Raw genomic sequence first — 27,873 nt, forward strand, 5'->3', positions numbered from 1 at the left:
AGCCGATGCAACTGAAGATGCGATCCGGACCACTTGTCCAACAGATCCTACTGAAAGATCCTTGCATGGAACCTTCCGAATGGAATTGCTTCGTAAGAAGCTACCATCTTTCCCAGGACTCGCGTGCAGTGGTGCACCGACACCTGTTTTGGTTTTAGGAGGTCTCTGACTAGAGATGACAACTCCTTGGCCTTCTCCTCCGGGAGAAACACCTTCTTCTGTTCTGTGTCCAGAACCATCCCCAGGAACAGTAGACGCGTTGTAGGAACCAGCTGCAACTTTGGAATATTCAGGATCCAGCCGTGCTGTTGTAGCACTTCCCGAGATAGTGCTACTCCGATCAACAACTGTTCCCTGGACCTCGCCTTTATAAGGAGATCGTCCAAGTACGGGATAATTATAACTCCCTTTTTTCGAAGGAGTATCATCATTTCGGCCATTACCTTGGTAAATACCCTCGGTGCCGTGGACAGACCAAACGGCAACGTCTGGAATTGGTAATGACAGTCCTGTACCACAAATCTGAGGTACTCCTGGTGAGGAGGGTAAATGGAGACATGCAGGTAAGCATCCTTGATGTCCAGTGATACCATGTAATCCCCTTCGTCCAGGCTTACAATAACCGCCCTGAGCGATTCCATTTTGAACTTGAACCTTCTTATATAAGTGTTCAAGGATTTCAAATTTAAAATGGGTCTCACCGAACCGTCCGGTTTCGGTACCACAAACATTGTGGAATAGTAACCCCGTCCCTGTTGAAGGAGGGGTACTTTGGTTATCACCTGCTGGGAGTACAGCTTGTGAATCGCCTCCAGCACCGCCTCCCTGTCTGGGGGAGTAGTTGGCAAGGCTGATTTGAGGAAACGGCGAGGGGGAGACGTCTCGAATTCCAGCTTGTACCCCTGAGATACCACTTGTAGAATCCAGGGATCCCCCCGTGAGCGAACCCACTGGTCGCTGAAGTTCCGGAGACGGGCCCCCACCGCACCTGGCTCCACCTGTGGAGCCCCAGCGTCATGCGGTGGACTTAGAGGAAGCGGGAGAGGACTTTTGTTCCTGGGAACTTGCTGTTTGGTGCAGCTTTTCCCCCCTACCTCTGCCTCTGGGCAGAAAGGACGCGCCTTTAACCCGCTTGCCTTTCTGGGGCCGAAAGGACTGTACCTGATAATACGGTGCTTTCTTTGGCTGTGAGGGTACATGGAGTAAAAATGTCGACTTCCCAGCCGTCGCTGTGGAAACGAGGTCCGAGAGACCATCCCCAAACAATTCCTCACCCTTGTAAGGCAAAACCTCCATGTGCCTTTTAGAATCCGCATCACCTGTCCACTGCAGAGTCCATAATGCTCTCCTGGCAGAAATGGACATTGCATTTATTCTAGATGCCAGTTGGCAAATATCCCTCTGTGCATCTCTCATGTATAAGACTACGTCTTTTATATGCTCTACAGTTAGCAATATAGTGTCCCTGTCAAGGGTATCAATGTTATCAGACAGGGAATCTGACCACGCAGCTGCAGCACTGCACATCCATGCTGAAGCAATAGCCGGTCTCAGTATAATACCTGTGTGTATATACAGACTTCAGGATAGCCTCCTGCTTTCTATCCGCAGGCTCCTTTAGGGCGGCCGTATCCGGAGATGATAGTGCCACCTTCTTTGACAAGCGTGTGAGTGCTTTATCCACCCTAGGGGATGTCTCCCAGCGTATCCTATCCTCTGGCGGGAAAGGGTACGCCCTTAGTAACTTTTTGGAAATTACCAGTTTCTTATCGGGGGAAACCCACGCTTCATCACACACTTCATTTAACTCTTCAGAAGGAGGAAAAACCCACAGGTTGCTTTTTCTCCCCAAACATAATACCCTTTTTTGTGGTACCAGGGTTAATGTCAGAAATGTGCAACACATTTTTCATTGCCGTAATCATGTAACGAATGGATGGCCCTATTGGAATGTACACTAGTCTCATCGTCGTCGACACTGGAGTCAGTATCCGTGTCGACATCTGTCTCTGCCATCTGAGGTAGCGGGCGTTTTTGAGCCCCTGATGGCTTTTGAGACGCCTGGGCAGGCACGGACTGAGAAGCCGGCTATCCCACATCTGCTATGTCATCAAACCTCTTATGTAAGGAGTTGACACTGTCACGTAATTCCTTCCACATATCCATCCACTCAGGTGTCAACCCCGCAGGGGGTGACATCACATTTATCGGCACCTGCTCCGCCTCCACATAAGCCTCCTCATCAAACATGTCGACACAGCTGTACCGACACTCCGCACACACACAGGGAATGCTCTGAGGACAGGACCCCACAAAGTCCTTTGGGGAGACAGAGAGAGAGTATGCCAGCACACACCACAGCGCTATAAATCACAGGGATGTACACTATAATGAGTGATTTTACCCTATAGCAGCTATATATATATATATATATATATACACATACTAATATATATATATATATATATATATATATATATATATATATTTGCGCCTAAATTTAGTGCCCCCCCTCTCTTTTTTTACCCTATTGAGCCTGGAAACCGCAGGGGAGAGCCTGGGGAGCTTCCTTCCAGCGGAGCTGTGAGGGAATGGCGCCAGTGTGCTGAGGGAGATAGCCCCACCCCCTTCACGGCGGACTTCTCCCGCTTTTTTTATGGATATATGGCAGGGGATTTTACACATATATAGTCTTAATGACTATATTATGTGTATTTTTTGCCAATGTAAGGTAATCTTATTGCAGCCCAGGGCGCCTTCCCCCCCCAGCGCCCTGCACCCATCAGTGACCGGAGTGTGAGATGTGCATGAGGAGCAATGGCGCACAGCTGCAGTGCTGTGCGCTACCTTAATGAAGTCCAGAGTCTTCAGCCGCCGATTTCCTGGACGTTCTTCTTGCTTCTGCAAGGGGGACGGCGGCGCGGCTCCGGGACCGGACGACCGAGGCTGGGCCTGTGTTCGATCTCTCTGGAGCTAATGGTGTCCAGTAGCCTAGAAGCCCAAGCTAGCTGCAAGCAGGTAGGTTCGCTTCTCTCCCCTAAGTCCCTCGTAGCAGTGAGTCTGTTGCCAGCAGATCTCACTGAAAATAAAAAACCTAAATATACTTTCTTTTCTAGAAGCTCAGGAGAGCCCCTAGTGTGCATCCAGCTCGAGCCGGGCACAGATTCTAACTGAGGTCTGGAGGAGGGGCATAGAGGGAGGAGCCAGTGCACACCAGATAGTCCTAATTCTTTCTTAGAGTGCCCAGTCTCCTTCGGAGCCCGCTATTCCCCATGGTCCTTACGGAGTTCCCAGCATCCACTAGGACGTCAGAGAAATGAAAGTTTGGGGCTGCTTTATTAGAGATGCATCCAGCTTCCTGCTGGCACCAACAAAAAACTGACCCGCCTGAGCATGGAGGCGAGGTTATTGGGGGTTGGAAGAGTACACTGGGTTTGCTGAAAGTTTGGTGCCCGTACCTGATCCCACCACCTACAACCCCGATGTTTTCCTGTGGAGCCCTATGGAATCCAAAGAAGAAAACAATGTTGCCATGCAAAAGGCGCAAATACATTTGTGTGTTTCTGAGCAGAGTAAATAATGGCTGCTTTTGCATGTAGCCTACAAATGTTAGACAGCTTTATTTTTACATTGCAAATTAGATTTCAGGTTGAAAACACATTGGGGTAGATTCAAAATGTTTGAAAATAAGAATTTACTCACCGGTAATTCTATTTCTCGTAGTCCGTAATGAATGCTGGGAACTCCGTAAGGACCATGGGGAATAGACGGACTCCGCAGGAGACTGGGCACTCTAAAAAAAGATTAGGTACTATATGGTGTGCACTGGCTCCTCCCTCTATGCCCCTCCTCCAGACCTCAGTTAAGGAAACTGTGCCTGGAAAAGCTGACACAACAAGGAAAGGATTTGGAATCCAGGGTAAGACTCATACCAGCCACACCAATCACACCGTACAACTTGTGATAATTATACCCAGTTAACAGTATGAACAACAACGTAGCCTCAGTAACAGATGGCTCATAACAATAACCCTTTAGTTAAGCAATAACTATATACATGTATTGCAGAGTCCGCACTTGGGACGGGCGCCCAGCATCCACTACGGACTACGAGAAATAGAATTACCGGTGAGTAAATTCTTATTTTCTCTGACGTCCTAGTGGATGCTGGGAACTCCGTAAGGACCATGGGGATTATACCAAAGCTCCCAAACGGGCGGGAGAGTGCGGATGACTCTGCAGCACCGAATGAGCAAAGGCAAGGTCCTCCTCAGCCAGGGGTATCAAACTTGTAGAACTTAGCAAATGTGTTTGAACCCGACCAAGTAGCAGCTCGGCAAAGCTGTAAAGCCGAGACCCCTCGGGCAGCCGCCCAAGAAGAGCCCACCTTCCTTGTGGAAAGGGCTTTTACTGATTTAGGATGCGGCAATCCTGCCGCAGAATGAGCTTGCTGAATCGTGTTACAGATCCAGCGCGCAATAGTTTGCTTTGAAGCAGGAGCACCCAGCTTGTTGGGTGCATGCAGGATAAACAGCGAGTCAGTTTTCCTGACTCCAGCCGTCCCGGCTACATAGATTTTCAAAGCCCTGACTACATCTAGTAACTTGGAGTCCTCCAAGTCCCGAGTAGCCGCAGGCACCACAATAGGTTGGTTCAAATGAAACGCTGATACCACCTTAGGGAGAAATTGGGGACGAGTCCTCAATTCTGCCCTGTCCATATGGAAGATCAGATAAGGGCTTTTACACGACAAAGCCGCCAATTCTGACACACGCCTAGCCGAAGCTAAGGCCAATAGCATGACCACTTTCCACGTGAGATATTTTAGTTCCACGGTCTTAAGTGGCTCAAACCAGTAGGATTTCAGGAAATCCAACACAACGTTAAGATCCCAAGGTGCCACTGGAGGCACAAAAGGGGGCTGAATATGCAGCACTCCCTTAACAAACGTCTGAACTTCAGGCAGTGAAGCCAGTTCTTTTTGAAAGAAAATGGATAGGGCCGAAATCTGGACCTTTATGGATCCTAATTTTAAGCCCATAGTCACTCCTGACTGTAGGAAGTGCAGGAATCGACCCAGCTGGAATTCCTCTGTAGGGGCCTTTCTGGCCTCACACCAAGCAACATATTTTCGCCATATATGGTGATAATGTTGTGCTGTCACATCTTTCCTAGCCTTTATCAGCGTAGGAATCACTTCATCTGGAATGCCCTTTTCCGTTAGGATCCGGCGTTCAACCGCCATGCCGTCAAACGCAGCCGCGGTAAGTCTTGGAACAGACAGGGCCCCTGTTGCAACAGGTCCTGTCTGAGAGGCAGAGGCCATGGGTCCTCTGAGATCATTTCTTGTAGTTCTGGGTACCAAGTTCTTCTTGGCCAATCCGGAACGATGAGTACAGTTCTTACTCCTCTCTTTCTTACTATCCTCAGTACCTTGGGTATGAGAGGAAGAGGAGGGAACACATAAACCGACTGGTACACCCACAGTGTCACTAGTGCGTCCACAGCTATCGCCTGAGGGTCCCTTGACCTGGCGCAATATTTTTTTTAGCTTTTTGTTGAGGCGGGACGCCATCATGTCCACCTGTGGCCGTTCCCAACGGTTTACAATCTGCTTGAAAACTTCTGGATGAAGTCCCCACTCTCCCGGGTGGAGGTCGTGCCTGCTGAGGAAGTCTGCTTCCCAGTTGTCCACTCCCGGAATGAATACTGCTGACAGTGCTAGCACGTGATTTTCCGCCCATCGGAGAATCCCTGTGGCTTCTGCCATCGCCATCCTGCTTCTTGTGCCGCCCTGTCGGTTTACATGGGCGACCGCCGTGATGTTGTCTGATTGAATCAGCACTGGTTGGTTTTGAAGCAGGGGCTCTGCTTGACTCAGGGCATTGTAAATGGCCCTTAGTTCCAGTATATTTATGTGTAGTGAAGTCTCCTGACTTGACCACTGTCCTTGGAAGTTCCTTCCCTGAGTGACTGCCCCCCATCCTCGGAGGCTTGCGTCCGTGGTCACCAGGACCCAGTCCTGTATGCCGAATCTGCGGCCCTCGAGAAGATGAGCACTCTGCAGCCACCACAGCAGAGACACCCTGGCCCTTGGGGACAGGGTGATCAACCGATGCATCTGAAGATGCGATCCGGACCATTTGTCTAACAGATCCCACTGAAAGATCCTTGCATGGAACCTGCCGAAGGGAATTGCTTCGTAAGAAGCCACCATCTTTCCCAGGACTCGCGTGCAGTGATGCACCGACACCTGTTTTGGTTTCAGGAGGTCCCTGACCAGAGATGACAATTCCTGGGCCTTCTCCACTGGGAGAAACACCTTCTTCTGTTCTGTGTCCAGAATCATGCCCAGGAAGAGCAGACGCGTCGCAGGAATCAGCTGCGACTTTGGGATATTCAGAATCCAGCCGTGCTGTTGCAACACTTCCCGAGAAAGTGCTACGCTGACTAAACAACTGCTCTCTGGACCTCGCCTTTATAAGGAGATCGTCCGAAGGAGTATCATCATTTCGGCCATTACCTTGGTAAATACTCTCGGTGCCGTGGACAGACCAAACGGCAACGTCTGGAATTGGTAATGACAATCCTGTACCACAAACCTGAGGTACTCCTGGTGAGGTGGGTAAACGGGGACATGCAAGTAAGCATCCTTGATGTCCAGCGACACCATAAAATCCCCCTCTTCCAGGCTTGCAATAACCGCCCTGAGCGATTCCATTTTGAACTTGAACTTCCTTATATAAGTGTTCAAGGATTTTAAATTCAGAATGGGCCTCACCGAACCGTCTGGTTTCGGTACCACAAACATTGTGGAATAGTAACCCCGTCCCTGTTGAAGGAGGGGAACCTTGATTATCACCTGCTGGAGGTACAGCTTGTGAATTGCCGCTAATACTACCTCCCTTTCCCTGGGAGCAGCTGGTAAGGCCGATTTGAGGTAACGGCGAGGGGGAGTCGCCTCGAACTCCAGCTTGTATCCCTGAGATACAATTTGTACAGCCCAGAGATCCACTTGTGAGCGAACCCACTGGTTGCTGAAGTTTCGGAGACGCGCCCCCACCGCACCTGGCTCCGCCTGTGGAGCCCCAGCGTCATGCGGTGGACTTAGAGGAAGCGGGGGAGGATTTTTGTTCCTGGGAACTGGCTGCCTGGTGCAGCTTCTTTCCTCTACCCCTGCCTCTGGGCAGAAAGGATGCGCCTCTGATCCGCTTGCCTTTCTGAGGCCGTAAGGACTGTACATGATAATACGGTGCTTTCTTAGGCTGTGAGGGAACCGGAGGTAAAAAAGTTGACTTCCCGGCTGTTGCCGTGGATACGAGGTCCGAGAGACCGTCCCCAAACAATTCCTCACCCTTATAAGGCAACACCTCCATGTGTCTTTTAGAATCAGCATCACCTGTCCACTGCCGAGACCATAATACTCTCCTGGCAGAAATGGACATTGCATTAATTCTAGATGCCAGCAGGCAAATGTCCCTCTGTGCATCCTGCATATATAAGACGACGTCTTTTATATGTTCTATGGTTAGCAAAATAGTATCCCTGTCGATGGAATCAATGTTGTCTGACAGGGAATCAGACCATGTGGCTGCAGCACTACACATCCATGCTGAAGCAATAGCAGGTCTCAGTATAGTACCTGAGTGTGTATACACAGACTTCAGGATAGCTTCCTGCTTTCTATCCGCAGGCTCCTTTAAGGCGGCCGTATCCTGAGACGGCAGTGCCACCTTTTTTGATAAGCGTGTGAGCGCCTTGTCCACCCTAGGGGATGTTTCCCAACGTAACCTGTCCGTTGGCGGGAAAGGGTACGCCATCAGTAACCTCTTAGAAATCACTAGTTTCTTATCGGGGGAACTCAACGCTTCCTCACACAATTCATTTAATTCATCAGATGGGGGAAAAGTCACTGGCTGCTTTTTCTCCCCAAACATAATACCCTTCTTGGTAGTAACCGGGTTAATATCAGAAATGTGCAATACATTTTTCATTGCAGTAATCATGCATCGGATGGCTTTTGTAGACTGTGCATTTGTCTCATCCTCATCTACACTGAAGTCAGACTCCGTGTCGACATCTGTGTCTACCATCTGAGCTAGCGGGCGTTTATGAGCCCCTGGTGGCCTCTGAGACGCCTGGGCAGGCGCGGGCTGAGATCCCGGCTGTCCCAAGGCTGCTGCGTCATCGAACCTTTTATGTAAGGAGTTGACACTGTCGGTTAAAACCTTCCACATCTGATATATATGATATGCAATGATTTTGTCCCCTTTTTTTGGAAAAGTATTGCTGTAATGTTCTGTCTGCTGCTTTAATTAATAAAAAACAGTTTACACAAAAAAAAAACCTTCCACATATCCATCCAATCCGGTGTCGGCCCCGTCGGGGGCGACACCACACTTATCTGCTCTTGCTCCGCCTCCACGTAACCCTCCTCATCAAACATGTCGACACAGCCGTACCGACACACATCTGCCTCACTTGCATTTTTGCCCAACTGACTACTGTTTTGCTTTACTTGCAAACATAAATCAAACCCTGTATACTGTACGCACAACAAACCCATTCATGTACATGCCTGAACCAAAAGCAACCCATGCCTTCTATCCCCTACAAACTTCCAGGAACAAATATCATAGTTATTCTAACAATGAACAACACAAACACGAGTTACTGAGCTGAAATGTATATTTTTTTTCGGCATTCCGCGCTATATACAATTTGTACATTGTTTCAAGGTCACAGTCTTCACCTCAAACAAAACAGGGTAGATTTATGGAATGTGTTAATAAAAACAATACCCTCCTCTCCTGGTCATATCATCCATCCCTGCGAGACCTTCCCCAGCAAGAGAGGGCAAAGTTTTGCCCGATGTGATATCAATTCTTTTAATGTTAGACTATTATTAATAATTTAAAAACAAAAAACAGTCTACAAGTGATTAAAACAAGAATGTGTAGTCTTTATACAGAGGCAGAGGAACCTGGCCGATCCTTTCACATGCCTCACATTGATTTGAGGGGAGTTCCAGTAAGACACTTCAGATAAGTTGGATTAAACTTTCCGTCACACATACTTATCCAATCACTTGATGAACATTGGCAAATGTCACAGCCTGTGTATGTATGACCCAAACGTGCACACACACACACAGGCAATGTCTACACATACACAGCACTTTCACTCCATCCAATCTACTCGCCACTTTCACTCAAGTCACTGATAAAGTGTGTGTCTGTGTGTACATATATTACATGGTCTAAACCAGAGGTTCTCAAACTCGGTCCTCGGGGGCACACACAGTGCATGTTTTGCAGGTAACCCAGCAGGTGCACAGGTGTATTAATTACTCACTGACACATTTTAAAAGGTCCACAGGTGGAGCCAATTATTTCACTTGCGATTCTGTGAGTAGACCTGCAAAACATGCACTGTGTGGGGTCCTGAGGACCGAGTTTGAGAACCTCTGGTCTAAACTATATTTATATGTAATTGTCAATATATAATAATATATTTATTTATACATATACACACACACACACACACACACACACACACACACAAACCGTATATTCTCTCATGACACTATCATATATGTGCACCATATTGTCCAAGGGAAGGCATCCCACTACTCTACAGGTGTAGTAAGAGAGTAGGTCCACCCCTGATCATCACACGTCATCTGTCACTCACACACACACATCCCAGTCCACACATACACCTCCACACACTCACATGCTGACACTTTGTGATATTTCCTCCATGTTGCCGTACTGGGATGTCCGGAGGTAGTACGGAGTGTGTGGACAGTTTTGATTGTTAGGGGGGTTATTTCAAGCCAGGAAAACCACAAAGATGATGAAGAAAACAATAAGTATAAGAAAGATCTTTATCATCAGCCAGCGGTTTGATGTGACGGATTGAAAGTATTTCAGGATCTCCGAGTGGGCGGCTTCCACATTTAGGTGCGTCTCTTCTACATTCCCATCAATTCTGAGCAGAGAGAGAAAAAAGGGTGAGAGCGCTGAAAGGGAAACTATATTACCATTTATACAAGATAAGAATGCTACTGGGAATGAAAGGCTGTATTACTTTTAACCTTTATTTATAGGGTCTCATAAAGACTGTATGTACAGATACGAGGGAATCATGACAGGGTCTGATTTGGAGTCACACAAGACCTAATGCGGCCACATATATAGCGAATATCAGCAAACACTGTGTGGTGGGCTGCATACACATTTCTGCAAAACAGATGATCGATTCAGAGTCTTAAGCATCTTGTTCTTTATTCTGCGGCTGCTTAATGGGCGGCAACAATGCAAACGCAAGTAAAATAACTGTTACATAGGTGTACTGGGTGTGTGTTGTGGGCGTGCAGTCAGTGACTTTCTATTCTGTTACGCAAAAATCAGACAGACATCCTCCACCCAGGATTGGGTAGGTATAAGTGCCAATGATAAGGATGATGATACGGGTAGAGTTGATGGATACAAGCAGGCAAGCTCAGGGCCACTGTAAACATTAGGAGGGGTGGGGGAGTAATGGCAAAAGTAAAAGGACTGTACATTAGGGAAGAGGATCCAGTTGTTGAGCACAATACTGGGTGTGGATAATTAGATCTACAAGAAAAAAAGTCTACAGTGAATAGGTCGACCCCACATGGTCGACATGGAAAAAGTAGACCGTGTCAAAAGGTCGACATGAAATAGACCGTAGAAAATGTCGACATGGTCAAACGGTCGACATATGAAAAGATTAACATGATAAAAAGGTAGACACAAAAAGATCAACACAACATTTATATATTTTTTGTCATTTTCGCAATCAAAGCACATTGAACATCAATTAGTGTACCGTCCCCTCGCATCTTTGGGATTGGTGCCTTGTTCTGCTACTGCTGCGCCCGGCAGAGTTTACTATTCCCAATCATAGTCCACGTGGATGGTAAAATATGAAAAAAATTGAATAAAATGAAAAAAAAAAAAAAAAAAAAAATACCCCAAAAAGCTGTGTTGACCTTATGTGTGTCAGCCATTGACATGTTGACCATTTGACCCTGTCACCGTTAAGAACTGTTGACCTTTTATATATTGATCTCTTGACCATGTCGACCATTAGTGATCGACCTAATGAATGTCGACCTATAGTCCGGATACCTTACAGAATATAGGGAAAGGGAGACACAGAGAGGTAAGTTGTTGTGCTAGGACTCAGATGCAGTTCTAATGGTGGGTTCTTTGTCATTACCTTTGTATAGTTTCCTCCTGCTCCTTTACCATGTGAGCCAACTGTTGGAAAATGGAGCCCAGCTCAACTATGGTGGATTCTATATTCTGCATTGTGTCTGCTCGGCTTTGAATATAGGAATCCTGAAATAAAAAATAAAATTGTACTTGTGAAGCCTGCAGATTTCACAGGTTTACTCCATCTATGAATCTCCTTTATCCTTTTAACCCTCTCATTCAAAGCCATACTCCCTTGCACCTACCTGCTCATCTATGAGCTGCAGCTGTTGGCTAACTTTAGAATCCATCTCTATTGTCACTTCTCCATGTCTACGGGAGTCATCCTGGAGGAGAACTGAAGGACCTAGAGATATAGGTGGAAAATGAGAAAAGCAGGTTTGGGATAGAACATTGGAAATGTGGATAAAAGAACAGGTCAGACAGAAAAAATAGGATTTTAATTACCTACCGGTAAATCCTTTTCTCGTAGTCCATAAGGGATACTGGGGTCTTAATACGATGGGGTATAGATGGGGTCCAAGGGAACCGGTGCACTTTCAATTTCTTCAACTGGGTCCTCCCCCCTATGCCCCCTCCTACAGCCAGTCTAGGTAAAACTGTGCCCGAAGGAGAATGGACATACTTGAGTGAAGGAACATAACAGCAAGTGGTGAGATTCACACACCAGCACACCACAACAAGGCTTGCACAGAATACAATGCCTCTGGAGGAGCAGAAGTGCCAGAACTAGACGGGACCACAATAGGTTGGTTTAAGTGGAATGCAGAGACAACTCTCGGCAGGAACTGCTGCCTAGTACTGAGCACTGCTCTGTCTTCGTAAAAGACCAAGTATGGACTTTTGCACGATAAGGCCCCCAATTCTGAGACACGCCTAGCAGAAGCCAGGGCCAGTACCATTACAGTCTTCCACGTAAGGTACTTGTCTTCTACCAACATTAACAGTTCAAACCCGGAGGACTGTAGAAAATTCAGTACCACACTCAGATCCCAGGGTGCCGTTGGTGGCACAAAGGGAGGCTGTATGTGAAGTACCCCTTGCAAGAAGGTCTGCACTTCTGGCAGCACTGCCAACTTCTTCCGGAAGCAGATAGAGGGCTGAAATCTGGGCCTTAATGGAGCCTAGACGTAGGCCCATATCCATTCCAGTCTGCAGGAAACGCAATAAGCGTCCCAGGTGAAAATCCACATAAGGATAAATGCTTACCTCGCACCAAGGGGGTAATTCTGAGTTGATCGCAGCAGGAACTTTGTTAGCAGTTGGGCAAAACCATGTGCACTGCAGGGGGGCAGATATAACATGTGCAGAGAGAGATAGATTTGGGTGTGGTGTGTTCAATCTGCAATCTAAATTGCAGTGTAAAAATAAAGCAGCCAGTATTTACCCTGCACAGAAACAAAATAACCCACCCAAATCTAACTCTCTCTGCACATGTTATATCTGCCTCCTCTGCAGTGCACATGGTTTTGCCCAACTGCTAAAAAATTTCCTGCTGCGATCAACTTGGAATTACCCCCCAAGAGACATATCTCCTCCAGATATTATGGTAATGCTTTGACGTCACAAGCTTCCTGGCCTGAACCATAGTTGCAATAACCTTTTTGGAAATGCCTTTTCGAGCTAGGATGTTCCGCTCAACCGCCATGCTGTCAAACGAAGCATCCGTAAGTCCGGGTAGACTAACGGTCCTTGTTGAAGATCTCTTCTCAGTGGCAGAGGCCAAGGGTCTTCGACGGACATGTTCAGAAGATCCGCATACCACACCCTCCGAGGCCAGTCTGGGGCAATCAGAATTGCCTAGACTCTGATGCCTGATTCTCTTCAGCACACTTGGGAGCAACGGAATTGGCGGTAAGGCCACGGCTATCGCCTGAGGGTTCCTGATTCTTGAATAATATTGGTAAAGCTTCTTGTTGAGCCGAGAAGCCATCAGGTCGACCTGTGGGCAACCCCACAGGTCTTCGTGTCAATACAGGCGTGGCCGGACCGTGCAGGGAGCGGGCCGCAGCGGCTGCGTGACCTCACACGCAGCCGCTGTGACCAGGGGCATCGACCAGCAACTGCCAGTCAGCCGCAGGAGCTGCGCTGGCCGGCAGTTACTCATCAAATACGCATCTCCGCTGTGCGATGCTTTTGTACTTGTGCGGGGGGGGGGCTGGACAGACATGCGGGCGGGCTAAACCTGTGCTGGGCATCCCCCCCGCATGTCTGGGAACATGATCGTAACTGTGCTAAATTTAGCACAGCTACGATCAACTCGGAATGACTCCCTATGTACGAATGGCCTGCGTAATCCAGCAGCCTACAGAGATGGGTCTCTAACCTTGTGGTTATGTATTAGACATCAGTTTTCCATTTCGTGGGAAAGCACAGAGAACACACAAACTCCACACATCCAGGGTCGTGATCGGAACAGAACCCCCCGACCGCAGTGATGTGAAGCAGCAATGCCAATCTCGGATAGGGAAGCCAATTGTTTCTGGAAGAAAATGGATAAGGCCGAGATCTGGACTTTTATGGAGCCCAGGCGTAGGCCCACTTCCACACCTGACTGCAGAAAAAGCAGAAAACATTCCAGCTGAAATTCCAACGCAGGAAATTTCCTGTTCTCACACCAAGAGACGTATTTTATCCAGATACGGTGGTAATGCTTAGACGTTACCCCCTTTCTGGCTTGGATCAAAGACGGAATAACCTTGTCCGGAATCCCTTTCCAGGCTGGGATTTGACGATCAGCTTCCATGCCATAAAACGTAGCCGTGGTAAGTCTTGATAGACGAACGGCCCCTGTTGCAGGAGATCCTCTCGAAGAGGTAGAGGCCACGGATCCTTCAGAAGCATTTCCAGTAGATCCGCGCACCAAGCCCTTCTTGGCCAGTCCGGAGCAATGAGAATTGCTTGAACCTTTTCCCTTTTTACTCTTGAGAATTTTTGGGATCAATGGAAGTGGCAGAAACACATACACCAGGTAGGCCCATGGGGTCACCAGAGCGTCCACCGCCACTGCCTGTGGGCCCGTCGACCTGGTACAATACCGTTTGAGCTTCTTGTTTAGATGAGAGGCCATCAATTCTTGACACCACTAACATTGCTGCTCTGCTTTTCGATCCACCCTGTCGATTTATGTACGTTACTGCCGTCACACTGTCCGACTGAACTTGAATGGCTTGATCTTGAAGAAGACGTGATGCCTGTAAAAGGGCATTGCATATGGCCCTTAGTTCCAGAATGTTGATTGGAAGAATGGTTTTCTGACTTGACCATTTTCCTTGGAACTGTTCCCCTTTGGTAACTGCTCCCCAACCTCTGAGGCTTGCGTCTGTGGTTAGCAGAATCCAATTTTTAAACCCGAACCTTCGACCCTCGGTCAGGTGAGAAGTCTGAAGCCACCACAGAAGAGAAATCCTGGCTTTTGGTGACAGACGTACCCTCTGGTACATGTGAGATGCGATCCGGACCATTTGTCAGCTGGAAGGGCTTGCGTGAAACCTTCCGTACTGTAGCACCTCGTAGGCATCTTCCCCAGAAGGCGAATGCATAGGTGCACCGATATCCGGGTTGGCTTCAAGACATCCCGCACCATTGACTGGATTACCAATGCCTTTTCTAATGGAAGGAATACCTTCTGTGCCTCTGTATCAGTATCATCCCCAGGAATGGAAGCCTTCGTGTTGGTTCCAGGTGAGATTTCCCGTGATGCTGGAGTAGTCGAGTTTGGGGCAATGGTGTCCAACAACCTCTCCCTAGATGTTGTCTTTATCAGCAGGTTGTCCAGGTAAGGAATTATGTTCACTCCCTGTTTGCGGAGGAGAAACATCATCTCTGCCATTACCTTGGTGAATACCCTCGGTGCCGTGGAGAGGCCAAATGGCAGGGCCTGGAACTGGTAGTGACAGTCCTGTAATGCAAACCTTAGATAAGCCGGATGAGGCGGTCAGATTGGAATATAAAAGGTACGCATCCTTGATATCCAGAGACACCAGGAATTCACCTTCCTCCAGACCTGAACTCACCGCTCTCAGAGACTCCATATTGAATCTGAACACCCGTAAATATGGGTTCAATGACTTGAGATTTAAAATGGGTCTTACGGAAGCAACCGGCTTCGGTACCACAAACCGGTTGGAATAATAACCTTTGTTCTGCTGCTGAGGTGGAACTAGAAGAATGACCTGAGTCTGTACCAGTTTTTGAATTGCATCCTGTAAAAATATGATTTTAGTTACCTACCGGTAGATTCTTTTCTCGTAGTACGTAGAGGATGCTGGGGTCCATATTAGTACCATGGGGTATAGACGGGTCCTCCAGGAGCCATTGGCGCTTTAAGAGTTTAACAGTGTGGGCTGGCTCCTCCCTCTATTCCCCTCCTACCAGACTCAGTTCAGAAACTGTGCCCGAGGAGACGACATACTTCGAGAAAAGGAATTACACAGATAGTGGCGAGATTCATACCAGCACACACAACAGACAAATCCGGCTAACATGCCGGAAATCTCAGCAACAGCTGAAACAGTACTGTAATAGTAAATAAGGCAGAACCTACCTAGGAACAAGGTAGACCTGAACTTTAAAACCAATGCAGGAAACAAAGCGCTGGGCTGGCACCCAGCATACTCTACGGACTACGAGAAAAGGATTTACCGGTAGGTAACTAAAATCCAATTTTCTCTTACGTCCTAGAGGATGCTGGGGTCCATATTAGTACCATGGGGATGTACCAAAGCTCCCAGTCCGGGGTGAGAGCGCGGAGGCTCCTGCAAGACTGCTTGACCAAACCTGAGGTCATCAGAGGTCAAAGTATCGAACTTGTAAAACTTAGCAAACGTGTTCGAACCAGACCAAGTAGCTGCTCAGCAAAGCTGTAAGGCCGAGACACCCCGGGCAGCCGCCCAGGAAGAACCCACTTTACGAGTAGAGTGGGCCTTAACCGATTTCGGACACGGCAATCCTGCCATAGAATATGCATGCTGGATAGTGAACCTGATCCAGCGTGAAATCGACTGCTTAGAAGTAGGAAACCCAATTTTCTTGGGATCATAGAGGACAAACAGAGAGTCAGTTTTTCTATGACGAGCTGTCCTCTTCACATAGATCTTCAAAGCCCTCACAACATCCAAGGCCTCTGAAGCAACTGAGGAGTCAGTAGCCACAAGCACTACAATAGGTTGGTTGATATGGAAAGCAGATACAACCTTGGGCAGGAACTGTGGACGAGTCCTAAATTCCGCCCCGTCCTCATGGAAGATCAGATAGGGACTTTTACAAGATAAAGCCCCCAATTCCGACAGGCGTCAGGCAGAAGCCAAGGCCAACAAAGTGACCACCTTCCACGTGAGAAACTTGATGTCAGCCTCCAGCAGAGGCTCAAACCAAGCTTATTGTAGGAACTGCAATACCACATCAAGATCCCAGGGCGCCGTTGGTGTCACAAAGGGAGGTTGGATGTGCAGAACCCCTTTCAAAAAGGTCTGAACCTCAGGGAGGACAGCCAATTGTTTTTGAAAGAAGATGGACAAAGCAGAGATTTGGACCTTGATGGAGCCCAATCTCAGGCCCATATCCACACCTGCTTGCAGGAAAAGGAGAAAACGTCCAAGTTGAAACTCCACGGCAGGAAACTTCCTGGATTCACACCAAGAAACATATTTCTTCCAAATACGGTGGTTATGTTTAAACGTTACCCCCTTCCTAGCCTGAATCAGGGTAGGGATAACCTTACTCGGGATACCCTTCCGAGCTAAGATCTGGCGTTCAACCGCCCTACCGTCAAACGTAGCTGTGGTAAGTCTTGATAGGCGAACGGCCCCTGCAGTAGCAGATCCTCCCGAAGAGGTATGGGCCTTGGATCTTCTGTTGGAGGATCCAGCAGATCTGCGTACCAAGCCCTCCTTGGCCAGTCCGGAGAAATGAGGATTGCCAGAACCTTTGTTCTTCTCACCAGCTGAAGAACCCTTGGTATCAGAGGAAGTGGAGGGAACACATACACTGACGTGAACACCCACGGCGTTACCAGTGCATCCACCGCCACTGCCTGAGGGTCTCTCGACCTGGAACAGTACCTCCGTAGCTTCTTGTTGAGGCGGGAGGCCATCATGTCTATTTGTGGAACCCCCACCAACCGGTTACCTCCTCGAACACCTCCGGGTGGAGACCCCACTCTCCTGGATGGAGATCGTGTCTGCTGAGGAAGTCCGCTTCCCAGTTGTCTACTCCCGGAATGAAGATTGCTGACATCGCCACCGCGTGCCTTTCTGCCCAGAGGAGGATTCTTGACACCTCTGACATGGCAGCCCTGCTCTTCGTTCCGCCTTGTCGGTTTATGTAGGCCACTGTGGTCACGTTGTCCGACTGCATCTGAACAGCCCGATCCTGTAGAACATAGGTCTTCAACCTGTGGCCCTCCAGCTGCTGCGGAACTACACATCCCAGCATGCCCTGCCTCAGTTTTACCATGCCTTAATAGCAAAACTGTGGCAGGGCATGGTGGGATGTGTAGTTCCGCAGCAGCTGGAGGGCCACAGGTTGAAGACCCATGCTGTAGAAGGTGAGTTGCCTGCAGAAGGCCCTTGTAGGCCCTCTTAGCTCCAGAATGTTTATTGGGAGAAGGGATTCTTGATCCGACCACCATCCTTGGAAGGTTTCCCCCTTAGCGACTGCTCCCCAACCTCTTAGACTTGCATCTGTGGTTAGAAGGATCCAGTCCTGAACTCCGAACCTTCGGCCTTCCAGAAGGTGTGGTAGTTGTAGCCACCAGAAGAGCGAAATCCTGGCTTTCGGTGACAGACGTATCCTCTGGTGCATGTGTAGGTGAGAGCCCGACCACTGGTCCAAGAGATCCAGCTGAAAGGATCGAGCATGAAACTTTCCGTATTGTAGAGCCTCGTAGGAGGCAACCATCTTCCCCAGAAGGCGGATGCACTGATGAACCGAGACCCGGGTAGGCTTTAAGACATCCCGGACCATTGACTGAATCACCAATGCTTTCTCCACCGGCAGAAACACCCTCTGCACTTCCGTGTCTAGGATCATCCCCAGGAAAGACAGCTGCCTCGTCGGCTCCAGATGAGACTTTGGAAGGTTCAGGATTCAACCGTGCTCCTTGAGCAGATGCGTTGTGAGAGCAATGGATCGCAACAACTTCTCCCTGGACGACGCCTTGATCAGGAGATCGTCCAGATACGGGATTATATTTACCCCCTGCTTGCGGAGAACCATCATCGCCGCCATCACCTTGGTGAAGATCCTTGGTGCTGTGGAGAGGCCAAACGGCAGCGCCTGAAACTGATAATGATTGTCCAACAGTGCAAACCTGAGATATGCCCGATGCGGCGACCAAATGGGAATGTGGAGGTAGGCATCCTTGATGTCCAGAGACACCAGGAACTACCCCTCCGTCAATCCTGAGATGACAGCTCTCAGAGATTCCATCTTGAATTTGAACTCTCTGAGATAAGGGTTCAACGACTTTAGGTTCAGAATAGGCTGTACCGAACCATACGGTTTCAGTACCATGAAAAAGGTTCGAATAATAACCTTTGTTCCGCTGAGGCGGAACAGGGACAATGACCTCGGACACCACCAATTTTCGGATGGCCGCCAGAAGAATTGTTCTGTCTGCCAGCAGAGCTGGCAAGCCTGACTTGAAGAAACGGTGAGGTGGGAGATTTTGAAACTCAAGTCTGTACCCCCTTGGGCACTATATCCAGGACCCAGGGGTCCAGGCCAGACGACACCCAGACGTGGCTGAAATGTCGGAGTCTTGCCCCCACCTGACCTTCCTCCAGGCCTAGTCGTCCACCGTCATGCGGAAGACTTAGGGTTATCAGAAGCAGGTCTCTGGATTTGGGAACCTGTTGGAGCAGGTTTCTTTCCTTTGGCACGACCACCTCTGAAGAAGGTGTTCGAAGGCTTGTTCTCTCTAGACCTTGCGGGCCGAAAGGACTGATGTGGCTGGTGTAAAGGGCTTCTTCATAGCCGGAGCCGCTGAGGGGAGAAAAGGAGACTTACCCGCAGTAGCCATGGCAATCCACGCATCCAGCGCCTCCCCAAAGAGAGCCTGACCTGTATATGGTAGGCCCTTCACACTTTTGCTGGATTCCGCGTCCGCGGACCATTGGCGCAGCCAGACACCCCTGTGAGCCGAGACAGACATGGAGGAGATCCCCGCAGCCATGGAACCCAGGTCCTTCGTGGAATCTACCAGGAACCCTGCAGAATCCTGATTACGTAAGAATAAATCAACGTCACCTCTATCCAGCGTAGTCAATTCCTCCTGCAGAGTGATTGACCACCTGGCAATAGCTTTTGCAATCCAAGCACAGGCTATAGTAGGCCGCAATATAGCCCCTGAAGCCGTGTAAATGGATTTTAGCGTAGCATCCACCTTGCGATCCACCGGGACCTTCAACGCGGTAGATCCCGGGACTGGCAGCACCACCTGTTTGGACAGCCTAGAGACAGAGGCGTCGACTAACGGTGGGGACTCCCACTTTTTCCTATCTTCCTCTGGGAAGGGAAAAGCAACCAAGACCCTCTTAGGGATCTGTAATTTCTTCTCCGGATTTTCTCAGGCTTTTTCAAAGATAGCATTTAATTCTTTGGATGCCGGGAAGGTGAGGGGGGCTTTTTATGGTCTGTGAAAAAGGCCTCCTCCTCTACCTGCTCAGGAGCTGTGTCAGTAATATGTAACACATCCCTTACAGCTTCAATCATCAACTGCACCCCCTTAGCAAGTGAAGCCGTCCCCCTCAACGCATCCCCGTCACTGTCTGCAGTGTCAGAATCGGTGTCCGTGTCATCCTGCATAAGTTTGGCAAGTGCACGTTTGTGAGAATGTACTGCAGGGGACCCCGGGGAAGCAGTATCAGACCATACAACCATAGAGGATTGCAGAACTTGAGTGGCATGCTCAGTCCTAGCAACCCTATCAGAAATCTGACAAATAGTTCCCCTCAGAGAGACTAACCATTCTGGCTCTCTAGCTGGGATCTGAGCTACAACAGTGCAATCCTGATTACATGGTATGGAGTCTTCCTGGGAAGATAAATCCTCTGCAGCATATGAAACAGTGTCCCTAGACATGTTTGCACATACACACCAATCACCCCACAAACACACAGGGCACTCGGCTTGACAGAGTTTCCCCCCCAAGAATGGCAGAGAGACACAGAGATTGGAGCCAACCCACACACAGCGCTATTATAGGTATAGGGCACCCTAACCAGCGCTGACTGTGTCCCTTAATAGGTGACCCAGTCTTTACACAGCTTCCCCTCCCTTCTAAAACCCCCTGCTACCGTACATATAGCTGGAGGTGCTCTGGAGGGACCTGCTCTTCCACTGGCAGTGAGCTGCAGGCAGGAAAATGGCGCTGAGTGCTGCTGAGTCCACTCTGAGAAGCTCCGCCCCCCTAATGGCGCGGTCTTCCCGCTCTGTGAGATTATACTGGACTGAGGATTTCTTTGCTGGCTGAGATCCGCAGACACCGCCAGGTTGGATTTGGTCAGTGTAGGGTCAGGTGCTGGCTCAGGGCGCCCCTCACAGCGCCGCACCACAGTACCGCTGAGCCGCCCGGAAGCGAGGTTAATACCGCGCTCCTACCCTTAAAGCCGCCCTCTTCACATTGCCCCCGCACTTGTAAGGGGGGACAGTGACTTACTCTCCACACTTCAGCTCTGCAAGGGGGTGGCGGCTGGCTGCCGGGGTGAGCGTTCCCTTGTGGCGGGGCGCGATCTGTCCCCTCTGGAGCTCAATGTCCAGTCAGCAGATACAGTGGCTCAGACCCCGCAGGGCAGACCCTGCTCTTCCCCCTCAGTCCATCATTGCAGGCAGGCTGTTGCCAGCAGCCTCCTGCAAAAAAAATAAACTCTAAGATAAACTTTTACCAGGAAAGCTCTGTAGAGCTCCCCTAGCTGTGACCGGCTCCTCCGGGCACATTTTCTAAATGGAGTCTGGTAGGAGGGGCATAGAGGGAGGAGCCAGCCCACACTGTTAAACTCTTAAAGTGCCAATGGCTCCTGGAGGACCCGTCTATACTCCATGGTACTAATATGGGCCCCAGCATCCTCTAGGACGCAAGAGAAATTATACTTGCTTCTTGAGAAGCTGGTAAGCGTGATTTGAAGAATCTGTGAGGTGGAAGTTCCTGAAACTCCAGTCTGTAACCCTGGGCGACAAGCTCTTTGAGACAGGGATCCTGGCATGATGTCGCCCATGTGACTGAAATCTCTTAATCGGGCTCCCACCTGCCTGTCTTCTAGGCAGTGTGGTCCACTGTTATGCTGAATGCTTAGAGGAAATAGAACCTGAGTGCAGTTATGGGGAACCAGCAGTAGCTGTTTTTTTGGGTTTACCGCTATAACCTTTGAAGGCTGTAGAAGAACCTTTGGTCTTATTTTTAAATTTTGCTGTCCGAAAGTACTGCAGAGTCGGAGCCGAGTAGGTCTTCCTAGCTGGGGAAGCTGTGGAAGGAAGGTATGTAGACTTACCTGCCGTAGCCTTGGATATCCACGTATCCAGTTCATCTCCAAACAGGGCCTCACCTGTGAATGGAAGGCTTTCCACACCCTTTCTGGAATCCGCATCCGCAGTCCACTGACGTAGCAATAGGCCCCTGCGTGCTGACACTGCCATGGCCGTGGTGCCTGTATTTAGCAAGCCTATCTCTTTTATGGCCTCCACCATAAAACTTGCAGAGTCCTGTATATGCTGTAGGAGTAAAACAATATCCCCTCTGGGTAAGGAATCTAATCCCTCAATTAAGTTACCGGACCATTTTGCAATAGCTCTCGCTATCCATGCACAAGCTATAGTAGGTCTTTTTGGCCACCCCCACAGCTGTGTACAGAGATTTGAGAGTGGTTTCAATCTTGCAGTCAGCTGTGTCTTTTAAGGAGGCTGCCCCCGGTACAGGCAAGACAATCTTGCGTGACAACCTAGATACCGATGCATCAACAATCGGTGGGTTTTCCCATTTTTTCCTATCATCCTGAGGAAAAGGGAAGGATGTAATTAACCTCTTAGGGATCTGAAACTTTTTGTCAGGATTAACCCACGTTTCTTCAAATAGGGAATTTAATTCCTTTGATGCAGGGAAAGCAGCAGAGGATTTCTTTTTTACATTAAAATAAGATTCCTCATCCTCCTCTGTCACTTTTTCAGGAATTTGCAGGACATCTCTAATAGCTTTTATCAGGGCTTTTATTCCTTGCGACAGGGCTGCATCCTCCACCCCCTCCTGAGCCCACCTCACCCTCCTCTGCATCTGACACATCATCATCAGTGTCAGCCTGCAATATCTGTGCCAGTGTACGCTTCTGTGGACAAATGGCAGAGGTTTGAGACCTGAATCTCTATTCATCAGGTCATCCACAGACAGTCTTAAGTATTGCGTCTCTTTCTCATTATGGGACAATTTGTTTGAATTATTTGAGATCATCCCCTTTAATGAATCCAACCATGCAGGTTCGGAACCACCAGCCTGAGAATGTGTACTGTCCCGAGTACACTGTAGCGATTTCCCTGGGGAAGAAAAACACTGCCGTGCATGAGACACATTCCTTAGACATTGTACAATGTAAAAGAACACACACACAGAAGAAAGGGAAAACACAGTTAACCCACACGGAGCCCTCTAGGGAGACACAGTATGTTGGAGCCAGCCACACTCTTATAGCCAATTGCAAAGTTAGCTGGGTCTCAAACTAAGTACCCTTAGTAGGGTCTTAGTATCCCAATATTGCTCCCCACCTTGCTATGACCCTCTGGTACCGCTGAGGTAGCTTGGAGTCCTTGTGGAGGAGCTGCGCGTCTCTGCCAGTCTGATCTGTGTAAGCTGCAGAGGGAAAATGGCGCTGGTGAGCCGCTGGATCCGCTCATAGCGAAGCACCGCAGTCTTCCCGTTTTTTTTTATACTGGCTGAGGATTTATGATGCTAAACAGCAGGTTAGAACCCCTGTAAGCAGTGCTGCCAGTGTGGGTAATATTTATAGTGACTCAGCTCGCCCCTCACAGCGGTTTAACATACACACACACACACACACACACACACACACACACACACACAGCATGTTGCCTGAGCCAGGAGACGCAACCTGCATGTCAGTGCTGTGCTCCATACCCTTATGCCTCCATTACAGCAGGCGACCCGCTAATCGGGACGCCGGCCTCCTACTCACCACTCTTCATACTCATGGCTCTGTTAGGGGTGGAGGCGTGCTGCGGGAATGTACGCTCGCCATGGTGGGGCTTGCGAATAGTTCCCCCAGGAGCTCAGTGACCTGTCAGTGGGGAACGGGACCATTAACCCTATGGGAGGTTGGGCCTTCCCCGCCTCCCCAACCTCCCCTCCCCTCCCATAAGTCCCACGAAGCAGACCGGCTGGTGCCAACCAGCCCTGTCTGAAAATAACAAACAGAGCTATAAATAAAGAAAACTCTTCAGGAGCTTCCATTTTCTAAACTGAGTCCGATAGGAGGGGCATAGAGGCAGGAGCCAGCGCATACTATTAATTTCTTAAAGTGCCCAAGGCTCCTAGTGGACCCATCTATACCCCATGGTACTAATGTGGAGCTCCAGAGTGTGCATCCTCTCCCGAGGGCACAATTTTCTAAACTGGCTGTAGGAGGGGACAGAGGGGATGAGCCATAAAGGGGAGGAGCCTGCACACCCAGCTGAAGAAATTTAAAGCGCACCGGCTCCTTTGGACTGCAGCAATACCCCATCGTACTAAGACCCCAGTATCCCTTATGGATGCTAGAGAAAAGATGGTGCTAGAGCAGACTGACCATTACAGACACAGACAGAGGATGATAAATAGGTATGTAACAGATCACTGTTTCATACAATAGGGCTGTGACAGACAAGAATACAGACAATATGACATATTACCCATGCTATTGTGATGGAGGGGGAGAGCAGGGACCTGGTGCTGAGAGAACTGCTCCCTGCGACTCCGCTGCTGCTTTAGATTCTGGGGTTAAAAACAAACACGGATTTAGATGACTGCAGAATAAGAGAGACTCTTCCCCTCCCTTAAATCTGGTGCACTAAATCCCCAAATCTTACCTCGGTCCTTACTTCCAAAACAGACTTGAAATCGTTAGACATTGATGCCAGTTTTGACTAGAAAGATTAAACAAATATATCTAAATACATTTTTGAGTTTAAGAACATTTGAAAAGAAAACATGAATGGAATACGGGTTACACTTATCTATGGATGACACAGTTTGGGTATTCACTGGGAAAGAGGATGGATACAAAATGATTCATGGTTCGTTTATACTCCACAAGTGACCAATTTCTGGCTCTCCAGTTAGTTCATTGACTTTGCCTGCCACCGAGCTTAGAGTCTATTTACATGTATTTACTCACAATTCTAAACGTAAGGAACATCTTCATTCTATGAATATTTAGTAATGATACCAGTTGTTATAGACTAGCCTAGGTCACTTTAATGCAGTATAGTACTATATGTAGTGCAGGAATTTATGATTGGAGCCCACCATATACTTAGTGAATCTACACAATAGAATCCAGGGGTCTATATCTTGCATTGATGGGTTCAATTATGGGTTTTCGTGGACAAAATCTAGAATTCGGGCATGGGATGCAGTGACCAGGGTAGGGGAGAGGCTATGGACATTGGCCGATTGGAGATGGCAGGATCCAATATGTAGGGTGATGAGCTGGGAGATGTAGGTAGCAGTGGAGTTAGAGAGGGCCTTGCATGGAAGGGTGACGAGTTTGAAGAGGATTCTGTAGGGGAAGTGGAACCAGTGCAAGTTTTGTCGAATAAGAGTGGCAGATGTGGCTCTCCAGTTAGTTCACTGACTATGCCTGCCATCAAGCTAAGAAGCAATTTGCACGTAGCAGCAGGATAGGAAGAGAAGTCTAGCTGCTGAGTTGAGAACAGTTCAGAGGGAAGCAAGATGGCAGCATGGGAGGCCAGTGAAGAGAGTGTTGCAATAGTCTAACCATGAGATGACTTATTGTAACCTGGTTATAAATAGCAGATACTTTAAGTAAGCGGCCATGGAGGTTGTAGCCCCACAAAAGTCGGTCAGTGTCAGTACACTACATACTTATCACCTCACCTGAAGAGAGACCACCACAGTATTAGAGTGAGTCTGAAGATGCTTTCCACTCTGACTGCCACGAGCTCTAACAAATGACTGTAACTGAGCAATCTGCTGATTCAGGCTACCAATGTCCTGTACAAGAGAAGGCAAGTACACGTTAGGAACAATCAGAAATAAAAATGTAATATGTGCCTTATCTATGACACACATAAGATATGTATATTATAAATACAGACTTACTTGCTTGATAATGTATGTCAGTTCCTCAATTTCCACAGCTTTGTCATTGAAAAGAGACTTTCTTTTAGCCACTGAGGGAAGAAGAGTTATTTTTCAGCATAAAATGTTTTTAAACTTTCTATCCTGATGCCAAAATGACTCAAAATCTTGCCCTCTCCCCTTTCTGTATTACATCCCTTATGCTGGAGAAAATATATATTATATACATTCACCTAACTTTAAGTTATAATTTTTTCTGACCTGGATCTTTGTCAATCTCTGCTGTTGTGAAGGGCTTTAATGAACAGCCCTGATGTAGTTATATTTTACCCCAAAACTGGCCAGACTGATTGTCTAAAGGCAGAAAGATAGGTGGCAATCCAATCTGGTCAGCCTAGTAGTGGATGCTCGGGCTCCTCCCATTGCGACGTTAACAATGAATACAGCAAGGCTACTCATTGATGTCTTAGAACAGTTATATTGGTTAATATATATATATATATAGATATAGAGAGAGAGAGAGAGAGAGAGAGAGAGAGAGAGAGAGAGAGAGAGAGAGAGAGAGAGAGAGAGAGAGAGAGAGAGAGAGATGGACGGCGGCACTCAGGAAATAAAAAACGCAGACACAGCCACTTGTTCCAATCTGAACAAGTGGCTGTGTCTGCGTTTTTTATTTACTGCAATATTATATATATATATATATATATATATATATATATATATATATATATATATATATATATATATATATATATATATATATATATAATAGGAATTTACTTGCCGATAATTCTATTTCTCATAGTCCGTAGTGGATGCTGGGGACTCCGAAAGGACCATGGGGAATAGCGGCTCCGCAGGAGACTGGGCACAAAAGTAAAAGCTTTAGGACTACCTGGTGTGCACTGGCTCCTCCCCCTATGACCCTCCTCCAAGCCTCAGTTAGGATACTGTGCCCGGACGAGCGTACACAATAAGGAAGGATTTTGAATCCCGGGTAAGATTCATACCAGCCACACCAATCACACCGTACAACTTGTGATTTGAACCCAGTTAACAGCATGATAACAGAGGAGCCTCTGAAAAGATGGCTCACAACAATAATAACCCGATTTTTGTAACAATAACTATGTACAAGTATTGCAGACAATCCGCACTTGGGATGGGCGCCCAGCATCCACTACGGACTATGAGAAATAGAATTATCGGCAAGTAAATTCCTATTTTCTCTGACGTCCTAGTGGATGCTGGGGACTCCGAAAGGACCATGGGGATTATACCAAAGCTCCCAAACGGGCGGGAGAGTGCGGATGACTGCAGCACCGAATGAGAGAACTCCAGGTCCTCCTCAGCCAGGGTATCAAATTTGTAGAATTTAGCAAAGGTGTTTGCCCCTGACCAAGTAGCTGCTCGGCAAAGTTGTAAAGCCAAGACCCCTCGGGCAGCCGCCCAAGATGAGCCCACTTTCCGTGTGGAATGGGCTTTTACAGATTTTGGCTGTGGCAGGCCTGCCACAGAATGTGCAAGCTGAATTGTACTACAAATCCAACGAGCAATCGTCTGCTTAGAAGCAGGAGCACCCAGCTTGTTGGGTGCATACAGAATAAACAGCGAGTCAGATTTTCTGACTCCAGCCGTCCTGGAAACATATATTTTCAGGGCCCTGACTACGTCCAGCAACTTGGAATCCTCCAAGTCCCTAGTAGCCGCAGGCACCACAATAGGCTGGTTTAAGTGAAATGCTGAAACCACCTTAGGGAGAAATTGAGGACGAGTCCTCAATTCTGCCCTATCCGTATGAAAAATTAGGTAAGGGCTTTTATAGGATAAAGCCGCCAATTCTGATACACGCCTGGCTGAAGCCAGGGCTAACAGCATTACCACTTTCCATGTGAGATATTTTAAGTCCACAGTGGTGAGTGGTTCAAACCAATGTGATTTTAGGAATCCCAAAACTACATTGAGATCCCAAGGTGCCACTGGAGGCACAAAAGGAGGCTGTATATGCAGTACCCCCTTGACAAACGTCTGAACTTCAGGAACTGAAGCTAGTTCTTTTTGGAAGAATATTGACAGGGCCGAAATTTGAACCTTAATGGACCCTAATTTTAGGCCCATAGACAGTCCTGTTTGCAGGAAATGCAGGAAACGACCCAGTTGAAATTCCTCTGTAGGGGCCTTCCTGGCCTCACACCACGCAACATATTTACGCCAAATACGGTGATAATGTTGCACAGTTACATCCTTCCTGGCTTTGATCAGGGTAGGGATGACTTCATCCGGAATGCCTTTTTCCTTCAGGATCCGGCGTTCAACCGCCATGCC

General features: G+C 48.2%; 1 protein-coding gene across 2 annotated transcripts in view; it reads right to left on the minus strand.

Moving 5' to 3' along the window:
- Window positions 1-8,670: 8,670 nt before the first annotated feature.
- STX5 (syntaxin 5) overlaps window positions 8,671-27,873 on the minus strand; it is a 78,007-nt gene continuing 58,804 nt past the window's right edge. For both annotated transcript variants that reach the window (XM_063945009.1, XM_063945008.1), the window contains exons 5-11: window positions 25,570-25,640; window positions 25,345-25,461; window positions 24,315-24,371; window positions 24,138-24,219; window positions 11,492-11,592; window positions 11,251-11,372; window positions 8,671-9,993 (exon numbers count right to left, since the gene is read on the minus strand). In XM_063945009.1, the coding sequence (XP_063801079.1) occupies window positions 9,834-9,993; window positions 11,251-11,372; window positions 11,492-11,592; window positions 24,138-24,219; window positions 24,315-24,371; window positions 25,345-25,461; window positions 25,570-25,640 (710 nt within the window). In that variant the 3' untranslated portion in view covers window positions 8,671-9,833. The remainder of the gene's footprint in view (window positions 9,994-11,250; window positions 11,373-11,491; window positions 11,593-24,137; window positions 24,220-24,314; window positions 24,372-25,344; window positions 25,462-25,569; window positions 25,641-27,873) is intronic.

This window comes from Pseudophryne corroboree, chromosome 11 (assembly GCF_028390025.1).
Source record: "Pseudophryne corroboree isolate aPseCor3 chromosome 11, aPseCor3.hap2, whole genome shotgun sequence".
Classification (NCBI taxonomy): Eukaryota; Metazoa; Chordata; class Amphibia; order Anura; family Myobatrachidae; genus Pseudophryne; species Pseudophryne corroboree.